The sequence below is a fragment of the Lissotriton vulgaris genome, chromosome 6 (genome assembly GCF_964263255.1).
Source record: "Lissotriton vulgaris chromosome 6, aLisVul1.2, whole genome shotgun sequence".
NCBI lineage: Eukaryota > Metazoa > Chordata > Amphibia > Caudata > Salamandridae > Lissotriton > Lissotriton vulgaris.
Window position 1 is genome coordinate 211,956,734 of NC_141694.1, and position 27,220 is coordinate 211,983,953.

Sequence of the window (27,220 nt, forward strand, 5' to 3'; positions counted from 1 at the left end):
TAATCGATCAACATTGGGTACTCAAGATCAGAGAACACACTGGGTCTAGGGACCCCCCAAACATTTGCAGGGTGGCCGAACACAATCTCATAGGGACTGAGCCCTACTCGGGAGTGTACAGTCGCCCTTGTTGACAGAAGAGCTAAAGGCAAAGCGTCAGGCCACGAGAGACCAGTCGTAGCCTGAATCTTCACTAGTTTCAGTTTAAGGGTGCCATTATACCCTTCAACCAAACCTGCTGACTGGGGATGATTGGCGCTGTGGAATTTCTGTGTAATTCCAAGGCCCTTACACACATTCTTCATCACACTCCCCACAAACTCACTTCCGTTATCAGACCATACAATCCGTGGCATTCCATACCGAGGAAAGTATTCCTTCAGTAGGATTTTTGCAGTTGACAGAGCAGTGTTGTCTTTAAGAGGGTAGGCTTCAATCCATCGGGAGAATGCGCAAACCACAACTAAAACGTATTTCAGGTTATTGCATCGCTCCATATGGATGAAGTCCAGCTGAATCACCTCAAAGGGACATGAAGGGGGAGCAAAATGGCCAGGGGGTGTAGGGGTTCCCTTACCAGGGTTGTACATCATACATATCATACAATTCCTCACCAATCTCTCAGCACACTTAGTAATACCATCATTCTTCCATACAGGGGACAACAACTTACAAATGCCTTTCACACTAATATGTGCCAAGCCGTGTGCCATTGTCACAACAGCTAGCACATACGCATCCGGCAACATCCACCTCTTATGCTCCGACAAATCAATCCAGCAGCCATTTGCATCCAACTTTCCCGTACTCTCTTTCCACTTCGTCTTTTCAGTCTCAGTGGCCTCATTCTGAATCGCTTTCACACTCTCAATAGTGTCTTCACACATACCTGTTTCTGTAGGCCACCTTACCGAACTCGTCACATACATTCTAGTGCTAAGGTTCCTGGCAGTCTCCTTAGCAACTTCATCCGCAAACGCATTGCCACGACCAACATCATCGGTCACCTTACGATGTGCACTACATTTAATAATCGCCACCTGCTCGGGCAATGTAAGTGATCCAAAAGATCATTCACAAGCTGTCCATGCTGGATCTTTGTACCATGCGACGTCATCAAACCTCTCTCTCTCCACAATCGTCCAAAGCTATGAGCAACACCAAATGCGTACTGGCTGTCCGTAAACACATTCACCCGTTTCCCTTTCGACAACACACACGCTCTAGTCAAGGCAATCAGCTCTGCCGCCTGTGCAGAATTCTGATTCAGTCTCGCAGTCTCCACAACCGTACTCAATGTCACCACAGCATACGCAGTCGTTACATCACCATTCGGCAACTTAAAACACGACCCATCCACGTACAAGGTACCATCGGGGTCTTCCAATGGGGTATTTTTCAAGTCAACACGACCTTTCGTTTCCTCCTCAGTTCGTAAGTAGCAGTCATGAGGTGCTACATCGTCTGATTCCATACTAATTGGCAACAAGGTCGCCGGGTTCAGGACATTACAACGTTTTATTTGGATGTGACTTGCCAAAAGCGTCAACTCATACCCAGACAACCTTGCACTTGTCAGGTGTTGGGTTTTTGTACGATTCAAGAGAGTGTCAACTGCATGCGGTACCATCACCGTAAGCATATTATCCATGACCAATCCTGCAGATTGTCGGATGGACACCGCAGCTGCCGCTGTTGCTCTCAAACAACTCTGCAATGCTCTAGCTACTGGGTCCAAGGTCGAGGAAAAATATGCACATGGACGTTGCTTCCCGCCGAATTGTTGCGTCAAAACACTCAACGCACAACCTTCCCTCTCGTGAACGTATAGTGTAAACGGCTTACTGTAGTCAGGGGTACCTAACACAGGGGCCGAACACAATGCGTCACGTAGTTCAGAAAAACATTTCTGACATTCTTCCATCCATGACAAAGGAGTTGGAACATCCTTGCACGTAAGAGCCACCAATGGTTTCGCTAGCAATGAAAAATTTGGAATCCATTGTCTGCAGTATGACGTGATACCTAAAAAGGCACGCACATCTCTCTGAGTTGTTGGCACAGTCATTCGAGCAATCGCTGCAATTCTCTCTGGGTTCAACCTTCTTCCCTCCTTTGACAATAAGTGACCTAGATAGGTTACTTCTTGACAACAATATTGCAGTTTAGAAGGTGACACCTTGTGATGTAAGTCACAGAGATGCTGCAACAACGACACCGTAGCAATTTTGCAAATGTCCTGAGTGTCTGCAGCCACCAATAAGTCGTCAACGTATTTGATCAAGGCCGCACCAGCCGGCAACACAAACGCATCAAGTTGGCTCTTCAAGGCTTGGCTGTATATCGATGGACTCTCACAGTAGCCCTGAGGAGCACGTTTAAACCTAAAGCTGCGGCCACCAAGAGAGAAACCGAAAAGGTCCCTACTCTCCTCAGCAATCGGAATGCTAAAGAAAGCATTCTTCAGATCGATCACAGAGAACCAAGATGCAGAGGCTGGAATCAGAGTCAGTAGAGCCGTAATGTCAGGCACCACAGGGAACTGAGGAATCACAATTTTATTCACCTTCCGTAAATCGATAACAAAACGATAAACAGGAGGCTTTGATGGATCAGTGCGCTTCAGAATGGGTAACACAGGACTATTGCACACATTTCCCCGAGTCTCCTCAATAACGTCTTTCTCAATCAAATCGTAGATGATTGCTAACAGCGCTCGCTCACCGTCAAGGGAGATACGATACTGGGGAATACGTGGCAATCGTACATTAGATTTCAGATGAACAACATAAGGGGAGATATCGAGCAGGCCCACGTCATTGGGACCTGTTGCCCACAAAGATGCAGGAAGAGAACTCAATTCCGGTGGAAGTTTATCGAGAGACAAGTACATAGGAGAGATAACTCTCTCACCCAAATTAAGCTTTACTCCCGAAGGAGAACAATACAAAGTCGCATACAGACGTTTCAGCAAATCCAGGCCCAAGAGATTTTCACCACAACCAGTAGTCAAAATCAAAGGAGCCTTCAGCTCACGAGGCCCAATTGCAAGGGGCAAAGGGCGTGAAACCGGATTACTAACAGGGGCGCCAGAGAATCCAACGGAAACATTTGTTAAGCCAGACAAAGGTGCGCCAGGGAGTTTCGAATGCATGATGGAACTTTTCGCTGCACCAGTGTCCAACAGAAAAGGCTCAACGACGCCCGAGGTGGCAACTGCGACGTAAGGCCCTCTCTGATCAACCGGAACTGATACCACTCCCTCTCCTTGTCTATCGCAATCCTAGTAATTACCGTCGTCAGTGCCCTGATCGACGTAATAATCGTCCACATTGTACTGCGCAGATCTTCCTTGCGACGATCCACGCTGATCGAAACAATTATTAGAATCAGAAGAATTATTAAAACGATCATTTTGAGCACCGCGACCCCTACCACGTGACGTCTGTTGCGGACCACTGCGACCTCCTCTAGATGAGTTACCACTATTACGATCACGTAAAACTGGACAATCAAATTTCAAATGACCCTCTCCCCTACAATAGGCACACTGATTGTACCCCAACGTAGATCTCTGCGAAGAGGAGTCATTTCGTGTCTGCGACCTATTCGACTGAGACTGCGATCGATTCCGCTGTTGCGAATCATTCTGATTCGAACGCGGAGGATACGCTTGTTGCAACAACACTTTAGTTTTGAGCTCTTTTGTCTTTTTATCGGCACGATCATTTTCCTCTTTCTCCATATTCTCATAATATTGTGCCGTAGCCAATATTTGAGCAGAAGTGGAAACAGCCCAAGCACTCTCTGAATTCCTTAATTTGTTGCTTAAGTCCGGCAACAGGTTAGACACAAACTTATCCACAAACAACCTCTGACCTCCCTCAGTACCCATATCCTGACCACTATGATCGATGAATGCCTCCTCAAATCTCGTAAAGAAATCAGAGACACTCTCGTCCTTCTTTTGCTTGCAAGCGGACAACTTGTCCCAATTCACCTTCATAGCTGGCATAAGCGTCTTCATAAGAGTTATTATTCTCTGAGGGAGATTAGCAATCAGCTGTTCGGGTTTAGCCCCACCAACTTGCAAGGCATCCGCAGCAAGAAGTGCAGCCCAGTCACCACCTAATTCTGCCGCATGATCTTCATGACGAATCTTTGCCCATACCGGTTGCGGTACGACATTGCCAAACAACATATCAATGTCGGCAAGATTCATCACCGTCGCATCCACTAGCTGAGACAATTCTTTATAGTACCCTGCAGGATTTTTGCGAGGGTCAGGCAAAGATTGCTTCACCTGCAAAACTTCTGACCGTTTCCACGGAAGATGTATCCACACTCTCTGGAAATATGGCGGAATAATGGGATTAGCATTTGGATTGCCAGGCATCCACACCGGTGGAACTTCGCGCATGGGATACTGACCAGGCGCTGCGGGCGGTCCCTCAATGTCTTCTAAAAACAATGCCCGAGGCATTATAGAAGGACGAAAAGATAGCAACTGCTCAACAGCACGTCGAACATTGCTACCCACCATTATTCCGCTCGCAAACTGGAGCTGAAGATTAGTTAAAGCAGTTAATACGTCATCAGACGCATCAGCCGATATTTGATCACGTAAAAGCTTGCACATTTCCTCAAACACGAACCTCTGTGTCGGTATGTTGAATTGAGAAAACGTATCAAGTACTACACGTGGAGGATTCCGAAGGGGGTATCTAATCCAACCCATCGCCATATTATATAGCGAATCACGTTCCCTACTACCAGGAAGCTGACTTCGTCTTTGGGGCCCATCAGAACCAGCGGACTCAAGAACTGGTCCAAGAGAATCGAAAAAGTTAGCAGCAACAGAAGGAACACGACGTCGAGCAGATGGGGTAGTAGAGTAACACACCGGGGAAACAAGAGAAGTGTCAGGAACAGAAGGGACAGCAGGAGTAATCAGAACAGTAGAGGGAGCGGGAGCAGGAGTATGAGGAAGTACAAGCGGAGGAGCAGTAGGGACAGGAGCAGGTAAAGGAGCAGGAACAGGTCGGGGAACAGGAACAGGAGCAGGCGGAGGAACAGGGACAGGGGGAACCACAGGAACTACGGTACCCTGTGCATACGGAGGTGGTGACTTCAAGAGATAGGACAACAAGGGGTCCTCTACTACGTCCTCCTTTTTATCTGTACCCGTCGGCAAAACGGGGTAACACTTATCGACAGTCATGCGCTGCAATCTATCGAAAACTTCTTTTTCCTTTTCCTCCTTATCTCGCTGAAACTGCTCTGCGTTTCTTACCGTTGTAACGATCCCCTCTCTCTTATTACGTTTAAGCTGCTTGATTTCTTTCTGCTTGGCTTCTTTACGCCACGACCGAAAGGAATAAAACATGGGCGGCCTTGCTTTTCTTTGGAACAATTTAGCTTCAAGATTATCTAAAATCGGGGCTTCAAAACTACCATGAGGTGGCCAGCTAAGGACACCGTCCTTTTTAGTGTAACGAACCCAACACTCATTGAATGCAATTGGACCTAAACCGTGTCGACTATACAACTCGTAATTTGGAGTTCCAACTGGAGGTATCAGACACGAGTCCTCCAGTCGGGAATCCGCACCACAACCTCTAAAGCAACTGAACAAAGTACTACGGCCGGGCATCGTGCACACTAACCGAGTTTCACAAACGTCAAGGGTTATAGGATTACAATGTCCCTGCAATGAGCAAAAACCCTCGGTTTTTGGCGACTGCAGATGTCAAATATCACAACAAAGAACAAAATACCAAGAACCACAAATGCAATGGAACCATGCAACAACTAAGCACCCACAACAAAGGACTTTGGGAGCGACCCACAAATACTTAACTCAAAGATCAGTGGCGTCACCAGGAAGGCCCGTCAATCGTCTCGCTGTACCAAGGTCTACGCCAGGCGCCAAAACAGGTCTACAGTCAGGGCAGCAGTCCGTCGCAGCCGTCAGGAGGCGGGGATCTTCGCGGGAAAAGTCGTCGGGCCACTTGTTTCGACAACAGGATCGATGAAGCGGGGTGCACCTTCCCTCGGAGATTTCACACGAAGTTCCTCACGATCGTCGGGCTTGGACCGGTACCACTGATGCAGCCCCACAATGGGCGCCAACTGAAGGACTGGGTTTTGCTAAGACCCAGCGGTGCCAGGGATAACACCTAAAACCTTCGTGGGTAACCTGTTCCGGCGTACAAATGACAGAGACACGGGACACTTCCTTCGGCGTCAAAGATTCGAGGTTTATTACTGCAGGGAACACAGAAGTCACAGGAAGTACAACACGTGTAGGTTCGAGGAGACTGCTTCAAATTGTATCTGTGGATCGCTCTTTTTATACAGTTTTCGAGCATAGGATAACATGGTGCACAAAGGATTACAACTTGGTTCCCATCGTAAAGATCATAGGGGGTCGCTTTCATGTATTCAGAGCCCGGAACATAATTACAGTAACATTCAGCAGTTCCCAACTGTAAAAGTACATCTTCTCACCATTCGTGCATTCCATTCAGCAGTAAACGAATCGAGGAAGGGACAGACACAGGTGCAGAGGAAAACGAGGACAGTGAACAGAACGAGAAGGGTGTAAAAGGGGTGGTATCAGGAAACACGAGTTGCAGGCATCAAAGGGGGTGCGCCTAATGAATGCACAACTGAGACAATAGACCGGCACAGCAAGATAAGCCTCGAGCGGGGCCATCTGCCTTACAGTGTCATCCCCCTCATCATATAAGACACCTTCAAAGGAAATGTGTCTTCCACAAGAGTTTGGGAATCCCAGGGTCGCGAAGCGGACAGCGTCCGTTCGCTGGCTACTTGAGGGCAAGAAACAAAATGGATGCCGTATCTAAGATGGAACCCGTGGGTTCAGATGAAGAAACCCACGAAACAAACGAACGGGTTAGGTTAGCACAGCGAAAACGCGTACACCCACTAAACTCGTCATTTGCGGTTCATAGACACCAGACTCGACCATATTCATGCGAGTCAAAAAAACACCACTTATAATTGTCACGGAACCTCAATTGAAAGCATAAACTATTGCCTTTGTCATCACATAGCTCGACAGCGCACAATGAAAGTGCTTGCCCTCCACGCAGATGTGATCATTTTTGTATATTTATCCAGCTGCCCGAGTTTGAATTTACAGGGGCACACACATGACATTGTAATGCTATTAAAGTGTCTTAGATAACTATTTCATGTACAGTGTTTTTCTCTGGTAGCAGCACAGATTGGAAGAGGGCAGTCATTAAACTACATGAATTTATCAGTGTGGCTTGATAGTGCAACAGTCACCTGACCTTACGTGATCAAGAAAAAAAGAGCCTTTGGAGTCCTACTGAGAGAGTCCCCTGAGTACAAGATTGGATTGGGCTGAATTTGTTTGCTTCTATAAAAAGTCTGCACGTGTTACACTTTTTGGCATGTAGAAAAGTGTTTATTATGAAATGTTCTGATAAAGGCATTAGGCATGAACTATTTATTGTGAAAACCATATGTTAACATCAATAGGCATTTAAGTGTGGAATGGTATTACTCTATATTACAGGTATATTGTTACATGTAAACTGACTGATTAGCATAATAGGCAAGTGTTTTGACGTTAGTCTCCCACTCTGACAAACCCTGGGGGGGTCAGTGTGATTATTCTTGTTAGGCCCTGTTGAGAGGGGTTGTATATTGTTTTGCAAGGTGTATTTTTCGGCATATTTGTAATTATATAGATATATGGATGATGGTTGCCAGTTTATGTCAACTTAAGTATGTCGGTGTTGGGTAAAGTGCAAATCTCTGTACAATGGGCTTAAACTGCTTATGCAGACAAACCATTGATAAGGGTTATTACTCTGAATTTCAGCATACAGATAGTTTTTTTTGTTGCCTGGAATTTCATAGATTACTTTAGTAGGCAAAGGTTTTGATGTTTAGTGCCCAAACACAAGGAGATGCTGAACGGGGCGCTAAAACTTTTCAGACACTCACCCCCAGTCACAGATCTGGGTTGAATCCATCATCATTCTTTAGCTTACTTCGCCACCTCATTTCAGACCCAGCCATATGCAAACTAGTCTTGACCCTGTGCCTCAAGGGAACAGTCCAGCCCGAACTGCCTAGCCAGGTCTTTGGTACCTCCTTTATTAACCTCCTCTGACAAACCATAGGTATAGAAGGTTTGAATTGTTGGAATCCTTGTTAAGCCTTGTTAGGAGAGATACTATTTTGTTTTCCCAACTACAATTTTGTATACAATTACAGTTTTATGAGTGTCTGCCTGACAGTTGCATTGTGGGAAAGATTATGCTTAGGTCAGTAGACTTGAGATGGATATGGTGACAAGCCAATAAAAAAAACAGCTATACACTTGCTTGGTGTGCAGGGAAATGTTATGTCCGAAGCCATAGATCTGGTCTGTTTATTATGAGATGTTATTTCAAAGCCAGTAGGCCTGGCTTATTTATTGTGCAATAAAAGTTTATAATAGAGCCAGTAGGTAACAAACATTGAATTGGTGTCACATTATGTTACAGTCTGTTGAAGGGTACTTGGTTACTTGAACTCTCACAGACTACCATCGTAAGCAAGCGTTGTTTTGTTGGTCATCCACTCTGACAAACCCTGCGAGAAGAATTTTACTGTGATGATTCTTGTTAAGCCCAATTGAGAGGGGCTATATAATGTTTTGACAACTGTAAATGTGTGCATTTTTGTGATTTTATAAATGTATGCCAAATGGTTGCCAGTTTCTGCGGACTTCTGTTGGCCTGCATTGTATATAGTGTCGAGCCACTGGTAAAGTGTAGAAGCCTGGTAAGTTTGCTGGGAGCTTTACATGCTGTGAGATGTATATGTTCAAGGCAAACAGCTTCCAAGGGTGGATTGTTATACTGTGCAAACGCCTGTAGGCAGTTATTTTGTCAAATTAAATCTTGCAGGCTACTTTAGTAGGCAAGCGTTTTGGTTCTGGTGACCTAGCTGATCGTTGATTCTCGAGTGCACTGTCACATCGGAGCCACACTGGAGGTGCTGTTGTGGCAGGAGGATGCCATCTCATTACTCTGAAAGGGTGTTTTGGGTGCTGTGGCCTCCTTGTCCATTATTAACCCTGCCTTCCCTTTGCCACTGTTGCGCTGTTACCACTGCTGTCTGTGTTTGCAGTGCGGTGCAGATCCGGTGTTAGCAGGCTGATTTATTGTACAGCTGGGGGAGGTGCTAGAGAGAGGCAATGGCCACCTAGGCCTCCTGAGGTTCCCCTTTCCCACACCACTGAATTAAGAAAAGATTGGGCAAGAGCTGTTTTCTGACTGTTGACTGACTTTCATGAACTGTGGAAAGACAGTGAAATGATATTGGAAAACTTCAGGGACATCAAAGCACCTTGGAAGCCCATTAAAGTGTTCCACTGTATACGCTTGTGGGTGGTGGCGGCAGCCATCAGTAACAATCAGGGGAGGAGGTAAGTGGATGATTTCTTACAATGCGCATAGACTTTAATTAGTCAATTGTTTGGAGTGGGACTCAGTGTTCAAGGACTCAGTAGGGCTCAGGAGGTGGCCTCTAGCATCATGTTCACCTGCCACAGTCTGTGGAGTGCTATAAAGCGCATTGCCAGGTCTTGTTATGTTATGTTAACTGTTTTTGTACCGCGCACAGCTGCCCCAGCAAAGGGGCGTCCTGCCGCCATAAGAAGGTATACACAACACAGCATAAAAGAGACTCAATCAAAGATTTTTATTAAAAAGAAAGGTTTTAATAGTCCGTCTAAACTGGAGTAAATCATCCAGTGCCCGAATTTCAACCGGAAGAGAGTTCCACAACTTTGCGGCCACCACTCGAAAGGAGCGGCCACCTGTCCTACTCAACAAGAAACGTGGGACAACAGACAGGTTCTGACCCATCGATCTCAAGGAACGGGAGGGTACGTAAGGGGTCAGGAGGTTCGTCAGGATTGGGGGGGCCGTTCCTTTTAAGATTTTAAAAGACAGCCAAAGCACCTTGAACTCAATCCTCCGACCAACAGGCAGCCAGTGGAGCGCTTGCAGTGTTCTCGAAACCGGACAACGCCTGGGCAAGCCCACCACCGCTCTGGCTGCGGCGTTCTGCACCCGCTGCAGCCGCGTGAGTTCAGCCTGGTTTATTCTTGCTAGCAACGCACTGGCATAATCTATCCTAGATAGTACTGAGGCTTGGACTAGCTGTCTGGTAGGGGCATCGAAGAATTTAAGTACAGGTCTAAGGCCCCTGATAATGCCAAAGCAAGAGGCTGCCACCCTCTTAGTATGGCAGGTGAAGGTGAGAGTAGGGTCCAGCCAGACCCCAAGGTTTTTTATCTCCATTACAGGAGAAGGGGTCATTCCTAATTCAGGAGGCCACCAGTTATCATTCCACCATCCTGTCTGCTTTCCCACAACCATGACCTCTGTCTTCTTAGTGTTCAATTGGAGACAGTTCTGATTCATCCAATTGGCCACCGCACGTAGACCCTCGCAAAACCTGCGGGCCTCAACATCTGAGTCCCCACTCAACGTGACCGCCAGCTGCGTGTCATTCGCGTAGGAGACCATTGTCAGGCCCCAGCGCTTGACTACTGCAGCCAGCGGTCTAACGTACAGGTTGAATAAAGTGGGACTCAGGGATGATCCCTGTGGGACCCCCAGTGTCAGCGGGTAAGAGGTAGATTTGCCGGGTGGGATAGCAACCTGAAATGATCTGTCAGAGAGGAAGGACCGGAACCAACACAAGGCGGACCCTCTGACACCCGCTTCCTCTAGCCGCCGCACAAGGATCTCGTGAGAAACCGTGTCGAACGCGGCACTCAGATCTAATAACAGGAGTGCCGCTGTTCGACCAGTATCCAGCACGGAGCGCAGATGTTCAACCATAAACAACAAGGCAGTCTCCGTGCTGTGGCCCGCATGAAACCCATTTTGAGTGGGGTCCAAGATGTTGGCTTTGGCGAGATGGTCAGCCAGGATCCCATTCACGTGGGCCTCGGTGACTTTGGAGGCCCACGGCAGCAATGAGATGGGGCGATAATTCTTGGGTTTTACCGGGTCTAGGGAAGGCTTTTCTAGGATGGGTGTCACTACCGTTTGCTTCCACCTGGTGGGCACGATGCCTGAGGCCAGCGACAGGTTGATGAGGGCTAGCAGAGGTGTACGACATGTTGCCTGCATGTTCTTAAACTGGGCAGGTTTAAGTGGATCCGCAGGGGAGCCAGATTTGATTTTTTGGCTAAGTAAATCAAACCCTTCCTCGGAAAGGGGGGCCAGCAGGTCCAAGATCACATCATCACCCGTAGGGCAACCAACTAGATCCGAGTGTTGCAGATAAGTTGGAAAGGTGCGATAAATTGCTAGCACCTTTTCGATGAAGAAAGATGCCAGACTTTCGCAGTGGGAGTCTGTGCATATTTCCACTGCGGTGGCCCTCTTGGTCATGAGGTCCTTTAGGACCTTAAAAATCAGTTTAGAGGGGTTGGGGCTATTCCGAAACTCCTGCGCATAGTAGGCGGCGCGAGCTCTGCAGACCGCTCTATGATATAACTTAGTTTGAGTTAAATAGCAGGTTTTAAGCGCAGGGTCAAAGGATTTTCTCCACCGTCTTTCTGCCTGCCTACAGTCTCTCTTAAGAGACACTAAGGTCTCATCGTACCAAGGACTGTGAACTTTAGTCCTGCAGTTAGATCGAACCAGAGGAATTAAAGAGTCAAGGGCCGTGACAATCCAGTCACAGAATGATTCGTAGCCACAATTGACATCGGAGAAGGGAGGCAAGGGTACCTTCTCCAGTAGAAGATAAAAGTCTTCTAACTTCAATTTATTCCACTGTCGTATGTGGGTGATTTTATTCTGCAGCAAAAAGAGGGGTTCAGACATAGGAATAGTTGCTTTCACCAACAAATGGTCAGTCCATATCAGCTGGATAGGTGAGCATATATTTATTTCCTCTAAATTAGTGAAAAACGGGTCCAGTATATACCCGCCCTGATGGGTGGGGAAAGTCACCCTCTGTAAAAGCTGTAAGGCTTCTAAATCGGCCAGACAGCTCTGAATGGAGGGCTGAGATGAACAGTCAAAGTGCAGGTTGAGGTCACCTAGCACATTAAAATTCGCACAACCAAGAGCCTCTGAGCTAATGACATCCGGGAGAGCGGCCAGTGAAGCTATAGCAGTGAGTGAAAGAAATTTTGAACCGGGCACATTCACATCCCGGAAGTTTTAATTCTTTCCATTCACAGGGGTAACGGCGCTTCACTGCCATAGCAATTCCACCCCCTCTTGAGCAGCGATTAAGGGTAGACACGGCATAGTCCGGGGGGAGAGCTAAGTTTAGTATCGAAGTATCTACATCCTGTAGCCAGGTCTCGGTCATGAAAAACACATCCGGGGAATCATTAGTAAGGATGTCAAAGATCTCCAAATGATGTTTGACCAGAGATCTGACATTTAAGCTATATATGCTAATAGCGCTCTACCCCGGCACGCGAATCTGCCGGGATGGTATTTCTAAAGAGCGGATACGGGAAGCGGAAGGCAGTCGCCAGCAGCAGCAAGTGCAGCGGTAAGGGCCACATAACGGTGCTACTAGAGGTAAGGAGCAAGTAGAAAAACGCTCTCGAATAGCCAACAGATCTTCTCTGTAATACCTGGTAATAGATGAGGCCATGTTGTGAGGCGTAAAAATTGAGTCCTGCCGCACCCCGCACTTCCTTAGCGCTGACGGGCGCAGACGGGCAGGACTCTGGCGCAACTCAGGCGCAGAGAAGGTGCGCCCGCTGCGCTAATCCGCTGCGCGGTAGAGGGAGCTATAAGTAGGCGTCCCTCGCCTCAGCCAGAGCGCTAGAGCGCTCAAAGATGTCCTCTGAAACCAAAGTGCACCACTACAATATGGCGCCCAGAACCAAACCCACCCGAGGAGCCTGGCCCGCCAAACAGCGGTGGGGGATCCGATTTATAGTGCAGGTAAGGGGCGATAAAGCAGACCGTTAGGAACAGAGGCTAAGATCAAATAAAATGAACCAAAATATCAGAATAAGGGAATTTTTTAAAACAATAGCGATATAAACGCGCTAGACGCTATGCAGCACGCATGTACCTTGCTGCATCATTGGCCGGAAGAGACTCTTTTTTTATTTCATTCAAGCCTCTTCCATTGGGATTGCGCAAGGTGGTTGAGGTCCCCAGTAAACCCACCAACCCCTTTACCCCAGAGAACTACCCGAATTCCCAGAATGAGACGGGTTGGGTCCTTACATAGAGCAGTTAACGTTGTCAACATGGAAGTTGAGCTGGCAGAGCTTTGCATATCACTTTCTTCCCTGCCTTCTTCCTTGCCATGTGACACTAAGGGCACCACTATCACAGCCTAAGTCCTAATCTGGTACAACGAACAAACAAACAAGGGAGCAGGCCTAATAGCTTGTTCATCTGCAACCCCAGCTCAAGCCTTGTCAGACGTAAAACTGGAGAGGTCATCACATGAACATCGCCGGCAAGCCAAAACCAGGAGCAAGGCAGGCACAAGAAAGAGAACTGATGGTGTGGTCATCCCTAAGAAGTCGGGATTGACATCTTCGCTCAGTTCTCTGGAGGAAAATATGGAAGATAGGGCTTACTACTATTTGTCCTTGATAAATGACAAAACTAAGGACATGATGGAGACCATTTAACAGTAAAGTACTGGAGTTCTTGAATAATCAGCTTGACCCTTTCTTAGCTCATTTGTGGTAAGATTGAGAACAAAGTATACAAGTTGAAATCAGTTTTGTCGGCCCAGTTGCCTGAGGCTGTGTCATTGCGGTTTCCTCTGCAGGGCATCTGAGGCTCTTTGCCTTGTCACTCTGAGCCTCTAGCCCCGCTGCCCCGAGTACAGTAGTTCCATCTAGGAACAGGTGTCATACTGCCCAAGAAGTAAGGGTGCTAATTTTACAGAAAGATGTGGGGGTGGAGGTCCTGAGTGGAATAAAGGGCAAGTGAATAACCCTCCCTGCCCACACAGGTCATTCCTTTTCCCAGCTTCCACCGGAATCTACCCTTTATGTGGTAGTTCTGAAGAACATCCTGACCCTAAAACCCCTTTCAAAGAGAATACCATTCGGCACTGAAAAACAAACTAACCCATTGGCTTGAGTCAGGCATCGGGTGGCTGCTAGATTTCTCAAAGGATGTTAAGAGTGATCAGAAGGTGGCCCTGAATGGGTTGGTGTGCAACGGAAGTGAATGTGGACTGTATAGTAGTTCATTTCCAGTCACTTCACACTGACAGATCGATATTGAGGTTTTTTTAAAGAGCAGTTTCGATCCACTAGCCCTTATCAGGTTTTACCTTTAGGTTACTCCTGCAGGCTGGTGGTTCTTTTTGTCAGGTACGGGAAAGCTAATGAACATCACCAGAGGCTGTGAATTCAATCTACAAAGTAGAAGTGTGGAATTAAAATTGAAGCACTCACTTCCCTGAAAGAGTTGGACTGCTTCCCACCCGCGTGTTTAGAGGTTGGGTACTGGGAACGCATTCATAAGGGGAGGGTGTGAGCCTAAGGAACTTTTGGTGCAGCTGAAGTAAGCTGGGTCTCCAAATAGGGGTGTTTATATGCGCTCCGCCCACCTAGGGTTCTGTTTGGAGAGACAGAGGCCAGGGTGGAAAGGGCTTAGAGTTATGTCATGGACATTGCTGGTGTCCAGCTAAACTCCTGAATCCAGACAGGCTCTCAACTGTAAATAATGTAGACATTGTCTTACTGCAGGAGACATGGGTAAAGGAGGATGTTAGTATAAACGGTTTTCAATCTGTATGTAGACATGCTGTTCCATCTTGCGCAGGCAGAGCTAAGGGGGGCTTCTGTTCCCCGTTAAATTAACAGGCACTTTGGTTATAACAAAGAATCACTGATTGTCTTGCAAGGTGAATTTCAATACAAGGATTTTCAGGAAATCCGCTCCCTCCTCTTCTGGTTTGGAGACATCTTACGGAGAGGCACAAATACATTTCCAGCATACACATTTTGGGTAGGCTGTGTGTAGATAGTTGATCTCTAGATTCCTGGTTTTTGCCAAAGAATTCAATGGGCGGCTGGTGAAATGTGAGAGTGGTGGGGCTGGGCGGTGCGCGGGGGAGTGATGGTAAAGCATCAGGGTTCACTTTAACGAAACAGCAATTTTGGGAGGCCGGACACCATTAGCCATGCAAATCTTTAGCAAACAATGGGATAACACAATGCATTTTCCAGTGAACTTTCAACTAAAAGGAACAAAAAGCAATAGCTTTCAAAGGCTTTTGTACTAGAACTTTTAAAGTACCTTGGAAATTTGCTAGCTTTGTAGGTAAGCCAGGCTTTCTTCTTAAGGAATGTGTGCAGATGGCGAGAAGTTTCTTGATTGCTTTCTCAGTGAGAGAGACAACAAACTTGGATGCCAGTTACCACACCTATTTCAAGGATCTGACTGACCAATGACAAGGAGACAATGATTCAAGTTGACGAATGAACATATTATTGAACTAAACAGTAAAGTGTGGTCCCGGATTCACCCCCTCCACAGTCATTGCATTCTTGGGGTGATGCTGCACACAATCGCAGCATCCCTAGTTGTCCTTCTTCTGGATCCAGCCTTACCCCCACAGAGCTGAAAAGAAATAGTTTGTGCAGCAAACCAAGCAACTTACTGCTGACGCATAGTCCGGGCTCTGGTTTGTGTACATAGCAACATGGTTTCAGTGACACCAAACCCTCCACACAATGGCCACACTGCACTTGTTGTGCACTTTTGACTGTTTATACACTAACATGATCAACAGTGTCCAAACATAAATACACAGACATCGCTGTTGGCATGATCATATGAACACCACACACAACTCCCAGTCATTCATTGGATTGGATCATTTCACCAAAAAAGCTGCTGTTTTGCAAGTTTTAAAAAAAAACAGAGACTTTAATTTCCAAGGACAATACAAAATAGGGTCTCAAGGCTTGTCAAATCACACAAATTTAAAACATCTCTCAAAAGTGTTCAATCCATTGATGAACAAAGATTTTGAAATTAAAAAAAAGCAGTCTTCAGTGCATAGTTTAGAGATTTATTTTAAACATCATGCAAGTCACGACTGAGCTTGAAGGAATTAAAAAAAGTACAGCAAAAAAAATGATAGTGCAAGGAACATAGTACAAGTAAAATCTAATTGACTACTGCGGAGGCAGGGCCTCAGACTGGCACACATATCACTGCTGCTGATTTATGGCCACCTGTGTTTTCTCACCTGGAACCACCCCACCCACCACCAAGTAGAGGGGTTTACACCTCATAGCACAAGCTCATTTTTTTTCTACAGAAATCTACAGAGCTAAAAAGAAATCATGCAGCAAGTTAAGTAACTCACTGCTGAGGCAGTGTCCAGGCTCTGGTTTATATGCATAGCAGTAATATGCTTCCCGTTACACCAAAACACTCGAGAGTCCACACAAAAGCCTCACTGCACTGGCCACTAACATTATCAACAGTGACAATGTTCACACATAAATAGTCGAAAATCAATGTTGGCCATTTTACAAACATCACACACAGAAAAGCTGCTGTTACTTAGCTACTTTTCCAAAAAGAACTGAGGGGCATATTATCAAGGGATTTATCTCCGCATTTTTGGCTTTAAAAGCCAAGAAAGCGGAGATAAAATGATCTCCCTACCAGCAACAGGGTGCTAACACGCAAATTCGCATGTTAGCACCCTTTTTCTCTACGCTTCCCCTTGTATCTCTAATGAGATGCAAAGGGGGCGTTCCAGAGAAAAATAATAGGAGGAATGTTGTTAAGCGACATTTCTCCTATTATCAAGGATTTCGCTAACCCTGATAGAGATAAAAAAAAGCAGCGCTAACCGCGGTTAGCACTGCTTTTTTTACACCTGGTGTTTTCCTGACTTAGCCATGATATCCTATGGAAGGTGTATATCATGGCTAAGTTTGTGAGCACCTATCATCAAGCTAACGCCAAACTTTGAGAGATTATCGTTGGTTTTCCAGCAATAATCTCTCAATTGGCAGCGTGAGGATTTTTATCACTTCTGAGATAAACCTTGCTAATAGCAAGTTATCTCTGCTATAATTTTCGGCGATGCTTAGCGTTAGAAAACTCGTTGCTAAGCATCGTTAGCGATAAATATCGCTTAGCGTTGGTGAGTTTAATTAGTTTCAAAGACTCATAAATCATCCTTTACTCATAAATTGAGACGTTTTGTACTCGACATGTTTTGTATTATAAAGCAAGAAAGCGGAGCCACCTGAACAGGAAATCTCTTGAGACTGGCACCGCGACCATTGCTGCTGATTTATGGCCAGTGATAAACTGTAATGTCTTCCCTCTGACATCCCCGGCCTCCCTTTATCCTCCGAGGAGATGAGTAAGGATTTCAGAGCTAAAACTTTGCAAAGAAATCCATCGTGCTGGTCCAGCAAGCACACCCTAGACATTAAATACCAACTTTACTTTACTTTAGTTTAACAATTCAGATTCACTGTCAAAGCAACATGTTTTGACTCAGACAGTGATTCTGTATTGCTTTGCCGACGCATGGGCCACTCCAGCTTTTTTGTACTCACCTACCTGGGCTTGATGCCTGTCCACTCGGGAACCGTCGAGATCCGACTGCTTCAAGGTAATGCACACCAGCAGTGCCCCAATCTGTTACAGCTGCTCCTGACTGCCAATCAAGCATAGATGCTGCTGGAGCTGTAAATGGCGTCCACACGGCCTACAATTACCAGAAATGCGGGAAGCACACCTAGAGTCTGCGCAGTGTCTTCAGAAATCCTGGTGAAAAACTGTGCAGACTCCAATTTTCGGCTCCCATCTCGCCTGCCTGCAGTTTCTACCCCATCCCTTTTCCAACTCATCATAGGGAGGAGTTGGGAAAGGGTGGGGTGACCTTCCTCTCCATTCCCTGACTGACGTGAAGCCCCTGGCACTACAGGGCTTCAGTCTGAAGCGCCCGGGGTAAACTTCACTTTCACGTCATCAGGGGGTGGAGACTGGTCCTTGAGGCTATGTCTTTGCCGAGCTGATGACATCACAGGCCTCAGGGCTGGGAGCTCGTCAGCCGGCAAAAGACTCAGCAGGGCCTGCCCACATGCAGCTTTAGTGAATTAAAAGAATCAGCGTGGCATGCAGTGAAAGGAGACTCATCAGAAATGACGTTCCGGACAGAGCAACAAAGGCAAGAGGTGTGTCTCATGTGTGTAAATTAAAAACAATTAAAAAACAGATAAATACAAATATGTTTTTACACTCTTCAAATGTCTGACCCAGGGGGTGAATGTAACGGGGGCGGAGCCCCGACGCCCTCACATAAAAACCGCCAGCCCCCCCCCCTCCCCGGTGCCCCTCCCCTCACTACTGGTACCGGTGCTCAAAAGGGTAACAAGATCAACTACATCTTAGTGCCACAGGATATAGCCAAGCTAATACTAGACCATTATGTTTTGATCTCATGTATTAGTGAGCACAACTCACTCACTTTAGCGTTGGACCGTAAGGTGACGTGGAAAAAGGGACAGCAAGAGAACCTGGCCCTCTCTTACTCAAGCAGGATGGGTGTCTAGGTAAAATAGGAGTGGGTGTACAGGGATGCCGTTGTGAGTAAACCTGTGTGTGAGAACAGGGAGGCATTCTCAGTACTTACCCAGGAGAAGGCGACACCAGAAAACATCCCTTATGCTTTTAGAACTGCACGTTCTGCAGTGAACATGTGGCTGAGGCAGTCCAAAGTCCCAAAGACACCACATAGGCTGGTTTAACCATGCTTGTACAATGGGCCACAAGAAATTGAAACTGGCTATTTCTACTAGACCACACTCAAACAATGATATCATGAATGCCAGAAGAAGTTATAAATCCACTCTTGAGTCTAGGAGATCTTTCCTGAGTGAAAAATCTTGGGAGGAGCTGCACTGTTGTATAAGGTTGTTAATCAGCCTCTTTTTTTAGGGTATGAGAAACCCTCCTTAGAAACTGTCATCCCATTGGAGGCATGGGTTGCCCACTACAATGGTATTTTTAATCCTGACAAAAGAGCTTCTAATAAAGAGGGTGAAGAGATAGTTTATGATAACCCAGAGCTTTGTTTCAACATTTCCAACTCTATTGAATTCAAGGATGTAATCACTGCCTTAGGCAGCGTGCAGCAGGGAAAGTGCCTGCCCGCAATGGTGTCACTCCTAGATCGCTTCAAAAGATAATCTTGCGCTGTGGGCCCCGATTTTGACAAATGTCTTTAAAGCTTTTACTGGGGGGAACTTACACACATGTCGAAGAAAACAGTAGTAGTCCCCGTATGTAAGAAAGGGGAATTATTATTATTATTAAGGGAGATTTATAAAGCGCCTGGTTACGCATGTATGGCGTGTCCCCGCGCTGTGGTGAGTGGAGTCAGCAGAGTCATGCCGCCGGGTCTGCTCTGCTTACTGTGCGTAAAGGTGTGTTTTTACTTTCTTCCTGAAGCTAGGTTTAGATGGCTCCAGGTGGAGCTCCAATGGCAAGGCATTCCAGCTTTTAGCAGCCAAGTATCTAAAAGATCTCCCTCCCATGCGTGCCTTTCTTATTCTGGGGACCTTTAGTAACCCTCCACAGGAGGACCTCAGAGCGTGCACAGGCACGTACCGGGTGATCAAACTCTGAAGCGGAGCAGGGGCTTTACCTCCCAGAATGCGGCGGCATGTACAAAGGGCCTTAAACTCGACCCTACTCCTTACAGGGAGCCAATGAAGGGCCGCAAGGGCTACCTTCGATGCTGATCTCTTCGGAAATTTTTAAATCAGGTGAGCCGCTGCATTCTGCAGCACCTGGAGGTGGTTAATCACCTTACTAGTGGCTCCCAGATACAGCAAGTTGCCGTAGTCCAGGCGCGATGTGACGAGGGCGTGCACCAGCGTCCTGCGAGCTGATGTAGGAAGAAGATCCAATACCTTCCGCAGTCTTTTTAGGACGCCGAAGCAGACCCCCACCACGCGGCCTTTCTGAGATCCAAATGACAGGTCCGCGTCAAGCCACACTCCGAGGTTCCTGGCTTCCTGACAGGGTATTGAGACCTCCCCTAAACAAGAGGCCACCATGCCGATGACCAGACAGATGGGCTCCCCCCCACCACGAGCACCTCGGTCTTGCTGCCATTTAACTTAAGGCAGTTGGTGGACATCCAAGTAGCCAGTTCCTGCATGCAGGTCTTGAATCTGTCCACCGCAAGACCGGGCGCGCGCGAAAGGGAGATGACCAACTGCGTGTCATCAGCATATGACACTATGTGCAGACCATGGCTCTCCGCTATAGGCGCCACCGGGGAGACATAAAGATTAAATAGGGTTGGGTTCAGGGACGAGCCCTGAGGCACGTCCTGGCCCAGACTGATCTCCCTAGAATAACAGTCTCCCTGGCGAACCTGAAAGCCTCTCTCTGTCAGGAAGGATTGGACCCATCTACTGACCTATTTTCATCCTAGGCAGCTCCCTCAAGACAAAGTAAATTGGAGGATTGGCTGGAGGAAACCACATCCTTACCCAGAGTCCAATATGAGTTTAGTCTTGAGCTGGGGTCAACCGGGCAATTCTTGAATCTCCAAATGGTCATTGGCAAGTATGTCAAGGTAAGGAGAGGTTCCCTTCAACTAGGGATTATGGAACTCTCCCCAGCCTTTGACACTTTAACAGATCTAAGCTCTGGGGGAATATGGCAAGGATGGGAGTTAACTAAGCCATATTTTGCTTGTTGCAAAGGATGCATTGGGATTGTCTGATTAGAGTCAGGATTTGTACATAAGGCGAACATTATTCAGAAATGAAATCCTCTATGGGGGTCAGACAGGGGTGCCTGATGGTTTCGTTATTGTTTTTTATTTACATCAATGACCTTGAGGTGAGCTTGTGTAAAGTGGGGAAATATCTCCCCAAAGTGAAGTCAAGTGCCCTACCCATTCTATTGTTTTCCAATGACCTGGCCCTTATCTCAAGAACTGCAAAGTGTTTACAATGTCCTTTAGACTCTTTTTACAGTTTTATGTGGATACCCGATTTACAAACCAATTTCAGCAAATCCTTTGCTATGAGAATTGTCTAAAAAATGTAAAACCTGGATGTTCTATCTGGGTGGTACGCAAATTCAAAAGGTCAAAACATTTGATTTTGTTAGGCATGCCTCATGACCAAAATTTAATTTGGCACAGTCTATTAACCAATAGGGTTATCCAGTCCCAAAGAGACATGAAGGTGATATTTACCTTTGCACGCCGGCTAGACCATAAGTTGGGCACGAAATTGTTTGCATTTACAAAAGTAAGAGCCCTTCCGAAGCTTCATATAGAGCTGGAGTGTGGGGGTATAAAAGTGCTGGCCCACTAGAGAAGGTCAAGAACAAGTTCCAAAGAAGATTTCTTGCTGTTCAAGAAGCCACCCCTCTTTCATGTGCCACTCTGAAGTGGGTCTGTACCCCTGGAGGACAGGATTAACGTGGATCCTTTTTTACTCTGGGTCGGAAATTGGGGAAAAAGGGGGCTTCACTTTCAAAAGATGTACTGATAAATTATCTTTCCTTGGATTATGATGAAATTCATGGAGGAGAACTCCATCCTCCACCCCTCCCTTTGCAGATTCCGCAGCAACCACAGCACTGAGACTGCCCTACTCATCGCCACAGATGACATCCGCAACCTGCTTGACCAAGGCCACATCGCAGCCCCGATACTACTCGACCTCTCCGCATCCTTCGATACTGTCTCCCTCCGCACCCTCACCACCAGATTCCATGACGAAGGCATACAGGGAACTGCCCTTGAATGGCTTCACTCCTTCCTCATTGGTAGAACCCAAAGAATCAGACTACTGCCCTTCCTCTCCGAACCCACAGAGATCAACTATGGAGTACTCCAAGGATCATCACTCAGCCCTACGCTCTTCAACTACTACATGGCCCCACTCACCTTCATCATCAGACAGCACAGTCTCAGCATAGTAACCTAGGTAGATGCCACCAAGCTCATCTTCTGCCTCACCAAGGATCCTGTCACCACAAGACTCAGCTTCCAGGAAGGAATGAAGGACGTTGTATCCTGGATGAGCAACAGCTGCCTGAATCTCAACTCGGAGAAGACATAAGTCCTCATCCTCGGACCCTCTCCCACTGCATGGGACAACACCTGGTAGCCAACTGCCCTCGGCAGCCTGCCCACCCCCACGAATCATGCCCCGAACCTCAGCATCGTACTCGACTCCTCCCTCTCCATCACCCGACAGGTCAACGCCACCACCTCCACCTGCTTCAACACCCTCTGCATTCTTCGCAATACCTTCAAATGGATCCTCTCCAAATCAAGAAAGACTGTCATCCATGCACTCATAACCAGCAGACTGGACTACGGAAACGTCCTCTGCGCCAGAATCAACAAGTCTCTGCTCTGTAAACTCCAGACCATACAGAACACGCAGCCAGACTCGTCTTTGACATCCCTCGACAAGAACGCGTCTCTCAACACCTCAACTGACTCCCTGTGGAGAGTAGAGTAACCTTCAAGATACTCACCCATGCCTACAAATGCAACCACAACATCGGACCCCAATACCTCAATGAAAGAATCTCCTTTCATGTACCCAAGAGAAACATCTGATCTGCCGACCTCACCGAAACCCTGCGCATTCGCAGAGCCAGAACTGGTGGAAGAGACTTCTCCTACATTGCAGCCAAGACCTGGAACTAGCTCCCGACCGACATCACACTCGCCTCCTCAAGACCTCCATGTCATTACAAACACTGTTTCCAGCCCTTGTGTAAATGTTTTCTTGGTGTTTTGGGCACTGAGCACAGATTATGTGCCTAGAGCATGTCTTGTCAAGCCCAGAAGGCTCTTTCTGAAGCAATGTCTAAAACCCACTGGACTCGGCCAATGTTTGAGCCAACTAAGCTCTTGGACAGTGGCTCAGGCGTGCTTCCAGAACCTATCTGAGGCAACCATTGACCAGTGATTTGTGGGAGCGGTGGCAGGGAGCAGATATTATCCAAAGGAGTATGGGCTAATCCACAATGGCAACTTCCTCCATGTGGCATTGTAGCTGAGGTTCGACTGCTTTAATTTGAAATTTATGAAATGACAATAATTTTGCATCGAATTTCTTATTTTTATGCTGAAGTGTGACTCTTTTTACAGATATAATGCCAAAATACTTGCACACTTACAAAGAGAACCAATAACAGGGCAACTATAAATCAAATTCTGTAATTATTTTTTAGAGCAAAATATGCTGGTGCATCTTAGTGCCCGGGAACAGTGGATCTTAGAATTTAGATAATGACCTTTCCAGTCATTAACTGAGGTGTAATATACGTATTGCTAACTAGCTAGAAAAATAGATAGGTAGATAGATAGAAAAATAGATAGATAGATAGATAGATAGATAGATAGATAGATAGATAGATAGATAGATAGATAGATAGATAGATAGATAGATAGATAGATAGATAGATAGATAGATAGATAGATAGATAGATAGATAGATAGATAGATAGATATCGGTCCGGTGGCAGAATTTAGACGCTGAAGGCAATCTATGAACCACACTCCCTGTTGCAGGGTACAGAAGAATTTTTCTTTGAATTGTATTTTCCGATTTCTTTCAAGCTGCAGCCTGTATGTATTTATGTACTCTGTTTTTCTTGCAGGTGTTCTGTCAACTGTGGGTAATGGATACGTTATTGTTTTATCTGCAAAAAAGAAAAAGAAGCTGAGACCCGCGGAGCTCATGACAGTCAATCTGGCATTGTGTGACTTGGGGATTTCAGGTAATTGTGCTGCCGATTCCACTTTTGTGTCTCGCCAGGGAACTTTACATTGAGTGATGATCGACAAAGTCAGATAGAAAATCAGAGCATTGCTATCTTATTCCGCGACCAACATCAACTCAAAAATACTGAACATCTGTGAAAATATATTCTGTTTTGCAGGAAAAGTATGATTTCCTTCAAGTGCAACATAATGGCTTAAAAAAGACAATCCATTCAGCCAATTGCCAAGTGCTGGCCTACAAAAATCGAAATATTTCCTATGGCTATAAACTTATAGTTACAGCAACCACCCAAATGATAAACCTTCTTTTTGATGTTTGTAAAGGAACAATAACCTCTTCACACAATGAACAAGCATTGGCAAAGGCAATCGGTCTGGCTTTAAAGGAAGGTTGTATGCCAATATGAAACATTACAAGTAGATAGCATGGGAATGCATATGAATTTGTGTGGAAGCAAAGAACTGCTGAATATTATTGGTGTAGGTTAAAAGGTCAGGGGACACTGTCAAGCCAAACCGAAAAATCCATGTAGGTTAATGACTACCCTCTTCCTATCTGTGCTGCTGCCAGAGAAATCAGAATAAATTATCTAGATGTCCAGGACACGATTTGCAATTCCCTGTGTCTATCCATAAATATTCAAGCTCAGTTTCTTGGATAAATAAACAAAATACTCACAGATACTAGAGAGCAAGCACCTTTTTGTGGACGCACACAAAGTCTACCCAATCAAATTATGTACCCCTGGCTCCCATCATGTAGGCACAGCCAAATCCTTTCTCCTGGTGATTGTCACATCATTGTCTGATGACAGATGTGCTGTCAAGTTTGTTCATAAAAAGGAGGAAAATGGTATGTCCTATAAAAATAAAAGATGGTGCTACACAGCAACTAAGTGAAATTTCACTTAGAAAGGGTAGTTCACAAAATACAGCTGGGGGCACCAACTCTGGAGAGCACTGCAAGAGAGTATGTAAAAGATGCAACAGCACAAGAAAATAAAATTGGTCGTTACCATCTAATGTCATTTTTTACGGATGACCTGAGGGTCAGTTTTAGGTCTGACATTGACCAAGAACTCGTTCTAAAAGTATTTGGATAATGTATGTACTTATAGATGCTTTTAACTAGCCCCATTCATTCATTGATCTGTTATTGTGCCGTGAATTATGCTGATATGCCCTAGTTGTGTTTTTCAAGACCAAAATATATTTTTGTTTTAGCCACTTTGTTATTTAGATTAATGAGAGCCTGGGGATTTCCAAGCAATACTTTTGTTTGCAAAATACATTTCTAAACAAAAGAAACAAGAAGTTTGGTTAGCAATACCATTCATATTGGCTTTGTCAATGATTGTTTCTGTTGCACTCTCGTTCTTGCCCCCAGTGAGTACAGTATTTAAGAAAATCTTCAGAGAATCTTTTTTCTCCAATCTATCAACCAAATGACACTGACAAGATGTTTGGTGATGGCACAAATGGACTATGGCATCTCCATAAAAACTCATTGCAGGATGCCAAAGTGCCGAAATCAGGCCGCCACATCTGTGGCAGCCGGCACAGGTAAGAGCAGAGGGGGGTGTCAAGTCTTGTGGGCTGAAATAAGACTCAGACTCGGCAGTTGCTCTTAGCTCTTTATTCACACGTCTGTTCCTTCCCCTGGCCCTAGTCTACTCTGCCCCTTTCCTGTTTTACCGCTCCTCCCTTCCTGTCCCTCCCACGTCTCCACCCCCCAACTACTAGACTGTTAACTGGCATCATTACATCTCCCCTCTTCTTAAACAAATGCAAAAGTCAATCAGGTTGAAGATGGCTTGTTAACTCAATGGCATTGGGCACGTGTTTACAGTTCTTCAATCAACCGTACAGGTTTCCGGATGGTTCGTCGTGGTCTCAAATAAGCTTCTGCGTTCTCGCTTTCAGACTCATCAAGAGTCTCAGGCCTGGACAAAGCGTTACTGGTTACGACACTCTCACCAGCCAGGTTTCTTGGTGAATCGGCAAAGGTGTCTTTGACTGTGGAAGGGTACTTTTGAAAATGTGGCACATTTCTTGTGATCCTCTTATTTTCAGACTCCACGGTGATCATAGTTCCTTTTTGCTGGGTGACTATTAATGGCTCAGGTCGATAGCGGCAGTCTGTTTTCCTCTGTTGCTCTTGTTTGACTAACACCCGGTCTCCTTCGTGAATGGACGGGGTTCTGGCTCTCATTCGAGCATCTGCATATGATTTCATTTTCTCTTTATTCTTTTGATCAGTGGCAGCAATGTCGTCATGTTCAAATTCATGCACATCAGACTGTGAGACCTCATCCAGAGTGGGTATCCTGGTCCTGATTGATCGCCCCAACATTAGGGTAGCAGGGCACTTGCCCGTAGTCGCATGTGGAGTTGTTCGATATGCTCGCAGGACTTCTTTCAAAGCAACCTGGGGATCTTTCTTGTCAAGTGCTGCTTGTTGAGTGGCCATAAAACGTTCGACCATACCATTGGCTTACGGCCACAGAGGGGTAATCTTGCGATGTTTAAAGTTAAGGTGCTTTGCAAATTCCCCAAACTCTTGACCGTTGAATGGTGGTCCATTATCTGTTTTGATTGCTTTGGGTATGCCCCATGCAGTGAAGACTTCATCAAGGACAGCGATGGTGATGGCAGGTTTTGTTGACGAGACGAACTGAGCAATGGGGAACCTTGAATAATCGTCAATGACGACTAGGATGTATTTCCCCGCTTGAAGAGGACCAAAGAAGTCCAAAGCAACATCTTGCCAGACACCATTGGGTAGTGTGGACATTTGAAGAGGAGCAGGAGGTTCTCCCTGGCTCACCAATTGGCATTGGGGACAGTCTTTGAGAGTCAGTTCTACCATCTGATCCAATAGCGGGAACCACACTCTCTCTCTGAGGGCTCTCTTCGTTGCCACCACCCCTCGATGTCCTTCATGGGCCAGATTGATTACACCTTGGCGAAGTTACATGGGGATGACTATTCTCTGGTCTCGGAGCACAAGTCCATTCACAGCGACAGATAGTTCATCTCTTACATGTTTGAACGCACTCAGTTCTTGCCTGTCACTTGGATCTCTTGGTTCATCCTCTTCTAAATGCCGCCAAGTGTTTGTTTAGATACGATGTTTCACTTGTTTCAAGACAGCATCCTGATTGGTGGCATCGCGGATGGCTTCCAGCGGGACCGCAGGTGGCCTGGCCTGGTCAACCACGAAATGGATATATTCCTCAGCTAGGGAGGGCCCTGATGTGATTGTGACTTTAGGATGTCTCGACATGTAGTCAGCAGGATTGGCCGCCTTCCCGGGTTTGTGTATGATAGTGTATGTGTACTCTTGAAGACGAAGGTCCCATCATTCTATCCGGGGAGGCATCTTGGC

General features: G+C 46.2%; 1 protein-coding gene across 1 annotated transcript in view; it reads left to right on the plus strand.

Annotated features, from left to right (window-relative positions):
* OPN5 (opsin 5) overlaps positions 1–27,220 on the plus strand; it is a 455,021-nt gene that overhangs the window by 213,340 nt on the left and 214,461 nt on the right. Inside the window, exon 3 of the mRNA XM_086925160.1 lies at positions 23,709–23,828. Within this exon, the coding sequence (XP_086781286.1) occupies positions 23,709–23,828 (120 nt within the window). The remainder of the gene's footprint in view (positions 1–23,708; positions 23,829–27,220) is intronic.